Source organism: Zophobas morio, unplaced genomic scaffold, assembly GCF_036711695.1.
Source record: "Zophobas morio isolate AGI-343-1 ecotype UQ-CSIRO unplaced genomic scaffold, CSIRO_AGI_Zmor_V1 ptg000002l, whole genome shotgun sequence".
Taxonomy (NCBI): domain Eukaryota; kingdom Metazoa; phylum Arthropoda; class Insecta; order Coleoptera; family Tenebrionidae; genus Zophobas; species Zophobas morio.
In genome coordinates, this window is record NW_026972107.1 from 1,790,362 (window position 1) to 1,799,282 (window position 8,921).

Here is an 8,921-nt window from a genome sequence, read left to right on the forward strand (position 1 = left end):
TACTACTAGAAAGTTCAGTACGCGAACGATGTTTAAATCATGTTACCGGAGAGAATTTACTTCAGAAACGTAAAATTTCGTGTTGGAATATGAACAAATGTTTGGCAGACTACTAATGGGGGTTTTTGTAAACGGTCGTGATTTTTTATTTAATTAATCCTTGCGACTGTCATCTGGCGTCCGATGCCTTCTTCGTTCTTTTAAATCTCCCCAGCTTGTTAAATGTTTGCTTTGGAGCACAAGGATAATTAGAGGAATATGCTTTCGTTATGCAAATCTGAGGCAGCGAGGGTTGCTTGTAACACGATATCCCTATTATGTTTTTCAAGGTTTAAGCCGCCCTAAGTTATTTTATCTATAGCCGGAGGTTGAGCCCTTCTGACCTGAAGAACATAAAGTGGAACCTTCTCTTTACAACTAGCGCCACATTCTGACGGCTCCGGCGATTCATTCGTTACCTAGGCTGGCACGGGACTGAATTACAACGCTGTTTGGCTTCCATGTTAATTAAAAGCGCTTTCGATTTGGTCCAGCATTGATAATCGCTCAGATTGTTTAAGAGGAGTCCCGGATCGATGCGCCATGGGCGTTGTTTCGGTGAACGAGAACGCACATAATCAGCTTTTTGGAATATGGGTTTTACGAGAATCGATGGGTGATAGGGACGCCCTAATTAATCCGAAGGACGAGGAGAGGGCGTATTTGCTTAGTTTAAAAGGTTTTCCCAAGCCCGCAAAAAACGTTCGTTTTCTCACCTAATTTCTGTATAAACTGGATAAAATTTAGCGCGCACATTCTCCAAGTTCAAACGTTCCTGCTACTTCCTACGTGTAATTTCGGCCGTAATTTTTTACACTGATAGCCCATTTGCTGGGGGCGCTTACCCCGCTAAAAGATCCTCTTCTCATGTGCAAACAAGGCCTCATGATAAGTAATTGTTGAATTAACTTGATGAACATCCCTTAGGGTGAAAGGAAATGGTGATAAATCTTTCAAGGTGCAAACGTCTATGTTAACTCAGGCTGGGTTTGGTCCAGGTGCCCTTGAATAAAGTGCTCCAAGAAACAACGAGGTCCCGATAATAAATAACATTATTTGTCCCTAACCACACCTTCCACGTTCCACTTGTAAAGTATCAACTGATCCTCCGAAATGGGTGACGCGTAATGGCTTTACCACCCATACATCTGCACTTTATTCTGGCAGGAAGATGCTCCATAATGGAACCATGATAACAGATAAATTCCAAATAATGGGGGCCCTGCCCTTTATTGTTATTATTGCGCTTTGTCTTGCGCCGTAAATTAACTACGGTAATTCTACCATCTACACTAGTTATCGCGCGTAATGAACGCTCAAATGGGGCACAGTTTTTCTCAGTACGAAGGGTTTCGGTTTTTAACTTGACTCGTCAGGAAAAAAATGAAAGTTGTTTGTAAAATATCGCCCCCGACTTCGAGCGTTCTATCCAAATAAGTTTATCATGGGAAACGCTGACATTGTTCTCTTTTATCGCTGCGTTCGGAATTTCAAAGCTAGTAATTTTATTATTTGTTTGCGTTGAATAATAGTTTCAATTTGTAACAAACGTTTTACGCACGATAATTTCATCAAACCGTGAAAACGGGTTAACGAGAGAAAAGCGGCTTGTGTACATTTCTGTTTTTTATTCAGTTTGGAGTATTTACAGTGGGACAATTTTAAAACACTGTTTGAAATGTGTTGTTTGAGTAGGCCGTAATTTATAAAATGCAGTTTTGTTTTTAATTTAGTCGATTTGGAACGGTTTGTTTAGCAATTTCGGAGACATTTTTTCAGGTTTCAGAAGAACGCACTAGAGAAAAATCAAACAAGTTTGTTATCCCACGAGTTTTCCCATACCGGCGGCTCAAAGTTTCACAATCGTCTAAGAACTTCCCCGTAATTGAAATATTTAATACTCGTCTGTCTCATCCGATTTTCTAGAATCTCTTAAACCTTTAATCGATTACAAGTCGAAATGTCAGAGCTCTCGTCTAGCAAAGGCACTTGCTTTGTTCCCGACTTTAAGTGTGTATTTGAAAGAATATATCGCGTAGGAGAGGAAACATCCTCGTCGAATTCCCCCATTTTTGCCCTTTCCCTGATTAATGCCCGTCCTTTCGCCAAATTTCCAAATGCAAATGTTTAGCAGGAAGGTGTTCCAGCAATTACATTTGTCTAAAGCTTGAGGTAAATTGACGCGCGAGGATCAAATGTGCTCGTGGAAACTCGTTTAGGAGCAAATGTACGCCCTGGGCCCTAATTGGTATTAGTATCAGTGCGGATTAGCACCCTTAGGGTCAGCGGGTTCGAACCTATGGCGACATTTCACATTGATATTCCCAGATACTCCTGCCAATCCTATTGATTTAATGGAAGGTAATGGCTCATGCCGACTCTGTCTATATGCGATAAATAAGCCCCGACTTCCTGCTGTTGACGCCCCGCTTTAATAAGAAGTTTATTGCTGATTTGTGGCCGCCATTTGCACATATTTCACGCCGTTCCGTCATCTCGGGCCCATATTTACTCCGGAGGCTGCATTAGACCGGAATTGCAGATAGTGCGCAACGAAAATCGACTTAACAATACAAAATCTGGATGGTCACTCTTGATGGTTTGCGTCAAAGCAACGTAAAAATGTCAGCTGGGTTGTGACAAACTTGTAAACAAGGTTTTAAATTTCGGCGCTGTTAAATTCCGGTCCTGAGCAGCGAAAACCGCCACTTCTCCTAATACAGCGGAGTAATTTCGTCTAAATCGTCCATTTTTCCGCCGTATTCAGATTCGTTCGTTTCTTCGGCCCCTTTTGCTTACATTTCATAAAACAAACAGAACGGCCCTAACCCCTTCCAGACTCTCTCAAAACAGTATTTTTTATTGTGTATCGTATACGTTTGCATATGAAATGAAACCATTTGCATTTTGACACAACAAAATTTACTTTCCAAGAGAACACTTTACAACCGCATTAGTCTAAATTTTATCCAAACAATTAAATTATAGCGTCCATGATAGTCAGTGTACGCTATTTTACATCAAACTCAAATAAAAATTAGCATCCGAGCGTGCAGGCAGCGAGCCAGAGTGAAAAGAAGTCTCAAACGCACAACCTCCGCGTTCTCCCCAATCGATTCCAACCGGTTCTATCAAATCTAACATCTCTGAATACAAGAATCGATTACTCGAAATGCCATCTTTAAATCAAATGGAGTGTTCGACGACAGCGAATCGCCCAGCAGCAATAACCGTTAAGCTCGAAGCTCTCCGTATATGGGTCAGGCTTCGGCTTTGACCCACTGAAAAGATAAATAAACACCCTGACACAATGAAGCTGAATTATCACCGGTTCTCCGGTTTCTAGACTGTTCCTCAAAGTCGTTGCCGTGCTAACTTACCACCCTTCCTGTTAATTATATGAAAACGAGATTAATCTATTAAAATTATGTCTCCCGGCTGACGCCCGTGCTCCTCTCTCCTCAGCGCGAACGGTCCACTTCAGAGCTAATGGAAGTCTGCGGAAATGGGAAGCCGATCTCGATTTGTTATTTTATTGTGAGAGCAAATGAGGGGAAAAATCGACACGGTTTGAAATATTAGGACGGTCTCTCGGAAGCGGACTTATAAACGTCGAGTCGAAAAATGAATTTTCCGACGCCGCCATGCCAGAATCATCGGCGACGAGACCAAATTCGACAAGGTCGATATCGATAAAAAAATCTAAACAATATCCTGTATTGATTATGGCAACGCGTCGCTCGCCCCGCGACGTCCTTACCTCGTCGCATCTCCGGCTTCCTCGGCCCACCCGTAAATCTCGTTTAATGGCCCCGCAATCGGCCATCTCGTTGAAATCTCCAGCTCGGGCGTCGCTGACCGCCCATTTATTTACTTCCAGATAACAAATTCGTCTGCGACTGTCGTCTGGCCTGGCTGCACACCCTCCGCAACGAGACGAAGAACCCGCTGATCCGAAACACCCTCGACGAGATCACTTGCTACATGGAATCCGCAGGTCAGAGCCCGGTCCGGGGCACCGCCGCCGCCCCCAGCGCCGCCCCGCGCACCGTCTCCGGCCCATTTCCCGCCGACAACGAGGACTACTACGAGCCCGTCGAGTACGACAACGACATCTACGACCAGCAGCAGGACAGCTCGTTGAACTACGTCACGTCGTCCGGGCCGAGGGACCCCAGGAAGCGCCACCTCTTCGAGATACCGCCACAGGAGCTGCCGTGCCCCCAGCCGGAGCAGCCGACCATCGCGCCCAGGACGCAGGTGCGTACTCGAATTTTTTGTAAAAGTCACGCTCATTTTGTTTCGAACAGGTGCCCACGCCGGGCTTCGTCGGGGTGAGCGCCAGCGGGGCCGAGGGGCTGCTGGCGCCGGCCATCTTGCTGGTGGCGGCCATGTTGGTGACGTAAAGCAGCGAGGCGGGAGATCAAGTGTGGCTGTGGACAGGCAGTGCGTTGCGGTGTGAGTCTGAGAATGTGCCGATTGCTCTAAGACTGCTCTACTCTACACAACCATTGTAACCTTCCGGTCACCGTCACGTCGCATATCGTTACTGTAGCTCAATTCCCTCAAAACGACGTATTTTTTTAGGGCAACTTTCGTGGTGGCACCTTGCTGGGTCGGGGCCGAGGCAAACTAAATTAGTTAAGCTCCGAAATTTACAAAATCGATGAAAAATTTTCAATTAATTTTCAAAAGTTTTCAAAAATTTACAATCTCATTAATATTAATAATATGAAACTAACAAATTTATCTGTCCAACGCTACACAACCAATAACAAGGCAAATTAAGCATGAATTCATTACATTTATTAACATGAACGGATAAATAAAATTTTGATCAGGAACAAACAAACATGTTATTTGTTCAACAGCATATAACCAATAACTGGCCTAATTAAACATAAATATTAACCTCAACGTACTGACAGTTACAGAGTTTGGCGCCAAATTTTTAATTACATCTGCTTTTTTTCCTGAATCTAAACAAATTTCATAAACTTTGTAATTACCTTTTGTGCTAAAATTTGAAGAGCTTTAACCACAAAATTCTTCGAAAAATTTGACTTTGCTGGAGGTTTTTGGAGTTTTATAAGCGAATCGATATGCTTATTAGTGTTATAGTGGTGTGTGCCCTCAAAAGAAATACAGTTTTATAAGTCTCAAGAACCCCATGTACAATTAATTTGACTTAAATTCAGTTACCTTTTTCTTATTCGAGTTCTGTTGAGCTATTGAGCTTTTATTATAATACAAAATACTTTTTGGGATTTTTTTTTTGTGTAGTGTTAAGCGCGTCGGCCCCGGCCCCCAGCACTTGGCGTCCATCTGTTGCCGGGGATCCCCTGGAGTTCAGAGATTACAGCTATGTTCCATTGTTGTACATATAAGTGTAATAAAATGGCTGTTTAATATCACGATTTTAAAATAGTTCTGGATGTAATACTCACAAGAAAGTTGAGATTTAGTTTAGACTATGACCTGACTTAGAACATATTTTGTAAATTATTGAGAAAACCTAGTCTTTAAGTGTATTTTTAAATATGTCGATTCGCACTGATGTAACTAATGCCATTAATTTATAAGCAACTATTTTGAGATATTAAAGATAAGTGTAATTATAACGTAAAATGTAATGTTAATCCGTTGTACTTTGTATTTGTAACAAGGCACCTGACTCGACGTGCGCCATACAGGGGATTGCGGTGGAAAAAGCGTCGCGTCCGACCCTGTATGGCCGAAGAGGTTGCGGAATGAGCGATAATTGACGAAACAGGTGGCGAATCTGGTTAAATATTAACGAGAGACCTGTGGCTCCGGATTCTCCACGCGACGGCTATATTTTTCGGTTCGAGGGGCCTCCGGGCGAGCAACATTTTCGTACTTAATTCGATTTGTGTTAAACAAGACGTCCTCTCTCTGCACATAACATGTATTTTAAAAATTTGTACGTATGTGTTGACTGTGTATTTCGCTTATTCTGATCTATACTAATAAGATGTCTTTTCCCCTTTGATTTCTGTAAATACCTTTCATGTGATTTTCATTAAAAATAAAAGTGGAAACGAGCTCGTTTGCCTCATTATCCCTCCGCCTATAGTCTTATAATTAGTCCGACCTTTCGGCCGATGTCTCGTTAGAATCGAGTGGCGCGTCCCCTGCAAATCCGCCTCTAATCCTCGGACAAATACAAAAAATCGCCCGGAAAGTTGGCCGCTCCGGAAATAATTTTGATTAATTAAAAAAGGGCGAGCAGCGGTAAAAACAAACAGGACGTGTTTGCCGAATTTCCACGGGAATTTTCTCTTGCGCGATCTATCACGTACTCGATTCTTGGATAAGAAGTAAAAGCGGGGAAGAATGAACATTGATTTTAGTTCAGACGGTCGGAATGGAAGTTCGCAAGGGGCGGCTCCAACTTTTTCCGTCCAGCGACGTTAAAAAACGACTTATACCGGGTGTTCCGTGAGGCACATATTAACGCCCGACCGACCGGATGTTGCGTCCGACGAAAAACGCAAGCGCTTTTTTCGAAAGCTTTCGCTTATTCGATTCGAGATAAAAAGGTTGCTAAATTCGCTTCGATGAGAGTAACGTAATAACCACTTACACTAACAAGGGTAATGGAATTGGAAATATCATTACGCAGCACAGAATTTTTTATAATGTTGGAGTTAATGGATGAGAAAAATGGATGGTGTTTCATTTCGGTAGCACTGAGATAAGCCTCCCTATCAAAGCCGCTGCTTATTAAGCATTTCGGCATGAATTTATAACGTTCGTAGGGGCTGAGAAATCGGTCGGACAATCTCTTTCAGTTACGATTTTAACGGAAAAACCACTAATCTAACTAAAAAGGTACCCAGAAAAATCGCACGAGTTATGCAACACATTATACAACAAATTGTTTCAATATATTTGCCGCTCCGTCGAAACAGAGAACGTAATCAAAATGTAAAATGGACGTTACATTTTATTTTATGATGGAAAACAAATGTCGCTGGAAAAGGAAGCGATAATTTGAATACATTTAAAATGCCACCAGTGTTATATGTTCCAAATGGATATAAGGACACGCTATAGCATAATTTAAAAAAATTGAACAATTTGTCATACCGTACATAAACAAAGTCCTTAATAGATGATTTGCAATGTAAATACTTACTGGGAGGAGACAATCACGGGGAACATTTATACCTGAAGGAAGTCATTAAAATTAAAAATTGTACCTTCAATTCCACGCCTGCGCTGACTGTATTTTTTGCTCCCCCAGTACTTTTAAACGAAAGACACGTAATAGTTTCAAAGTTTAAATTAATTACAAGCCTTGATAAACCTAGATAAACCACCCGGCATCAAACGAAAATTAACCTGCCAGGCCAGACATCAACTACTATGCGGGAACTTGTGGAATTAGCACGGAATTTTCCAAAAAACTATAAAATCTTACCTGGACAAGGCTTGTCTTTCGAAAATCGACCAGAAAACACAAATTTTAACACTCGTTTCGAATTAATCCTCCAAGTTGAAGTTTGCACATCTGTCATTACGCTACCAACCAAAAAAAAATAAAATTTTCGTCTGCATTAAATACGACAAATATTACAATAAACAACAGCCTCAATAAATTAGACAAAACCAATTCGACTTTGTTGAATTATTGCCTAATTTTGTTGATATTAATAAACCCCCAGAACGTCGGATGATGATTGAGTTGCATATGCAACCAACAATACACCATTTCCAAAAAATTATCTCAAATCTGGTTTGATTGCTCGGTGTTTTGTTTCAATTAAACGTTATTAAATCCTTTAATTAATGCAAAAAATTGTCAATGGGGTTTAAAATATCTGGTTTAAAGCGACTAAATCCCGCATTATTGTATAAAATAATTCGTGACACAAAGCACGACCAGCGGAGTTAGCTTCTCGTCAAAAGGCCGGGAAAACTTTAGCGTTTTCTCTCCAGTGCCATTTATAATTCGCGCATTTATCATCCGCAAAGTTCTTCGCAAACAAGCCCCTTCTAATCTCCCATATGTTTAAACTAGCAGATTATTAATGACACGAAATCCCAAGAAAAGTTGTTTAAATAGGACGGATGTGACTCGCCGAACGTCAGACAATGAATTCGATTTGAGCTTGTTACGTCTAATAAATCTTCAATAAAGATAGCGAGACAAGGCAGAGTGTATAAATTCGGTTTCAGAAGGGGTGTACGTAATTTATATTACGTCAGTCAGGTTCCTGTGTATCTCTAGTATAATTTGTCTGTGACTTCTCGACGTATTTTTGCGGCCCGAATTAATCCCATTTTCCCTACCAGTCACCAATGCATTACTTTAATTTTGATTTATTTTTCGGCTTCGTCGTCACTGCCTTGCACAGGCATTAAACAATCAATCTAGGGGCGAATTACAGACGGCATGGAATTAAAAAATTGTTTGGAGACGTCAATCGGAAGAAACGCGCTTTCCGGGGTTTGTTTAGTTTATGGAGATGGTTTACGAGCGGTGTCTGACTTGTCTGAAATGAATAATAAAAATCCGTTATGAGGTGTTAACGGAAGCAGATTCGTTGTCGTAAAGCGATATTAGACGAAATAAACAACTGCGAATGATTTGTGTGGGGGAATACAACGCGAAATAAAAATCGCGACCAATCAGAAGCGAGTGATCTGCAAATGTCGGATTTTGAGTGGTCGGGTGTAATTACAGTCGTAGCACACAATCACGAGACTCCACCGAACCGATTGTGTGTTTAACAGGTGCTAATTAGTGAAAATCTTGGGCAAACGTTCCAAATATAGCCGCCGTCGAATTACTACCAGCGTCATAATTCCAGGACAAATAAATATCGACTTATCGTGACGAATTACACTGTAAA

At 41.4% G+C, this 8,921-nt stretch overlaps 1 protein-coding gene across 1 annotated transcript in view; it reads left to right on the forward strand.

Moving 5' to 3' along the window:
• LOC135123902 (connectin-like) overlaps positions 1 to 6,105 on the forward strand; it is a 435,940-nt gene extending 429,835 nt beyond the window's left edge. Inside the window, exons 8-9 of the mRNA XM_064048766.1 lie at positions 3,920 to 4,299; positions 4,350 to 6,105. Coding sequence (XP_063904836.1) covers positions 3,920 to 4,299; positions 4,350 to 4,445 — 476 coding nt within the window. The 3' untranslated portion in view covers positions 4,446 to 6,105. The remainder of the gene's footprint in view (positions 1 to 3,919; positions 4,300 to 4,349) is intronic.
• Positions 6,106 to 8,921: the final 2,816 nt, after the last annotated feature.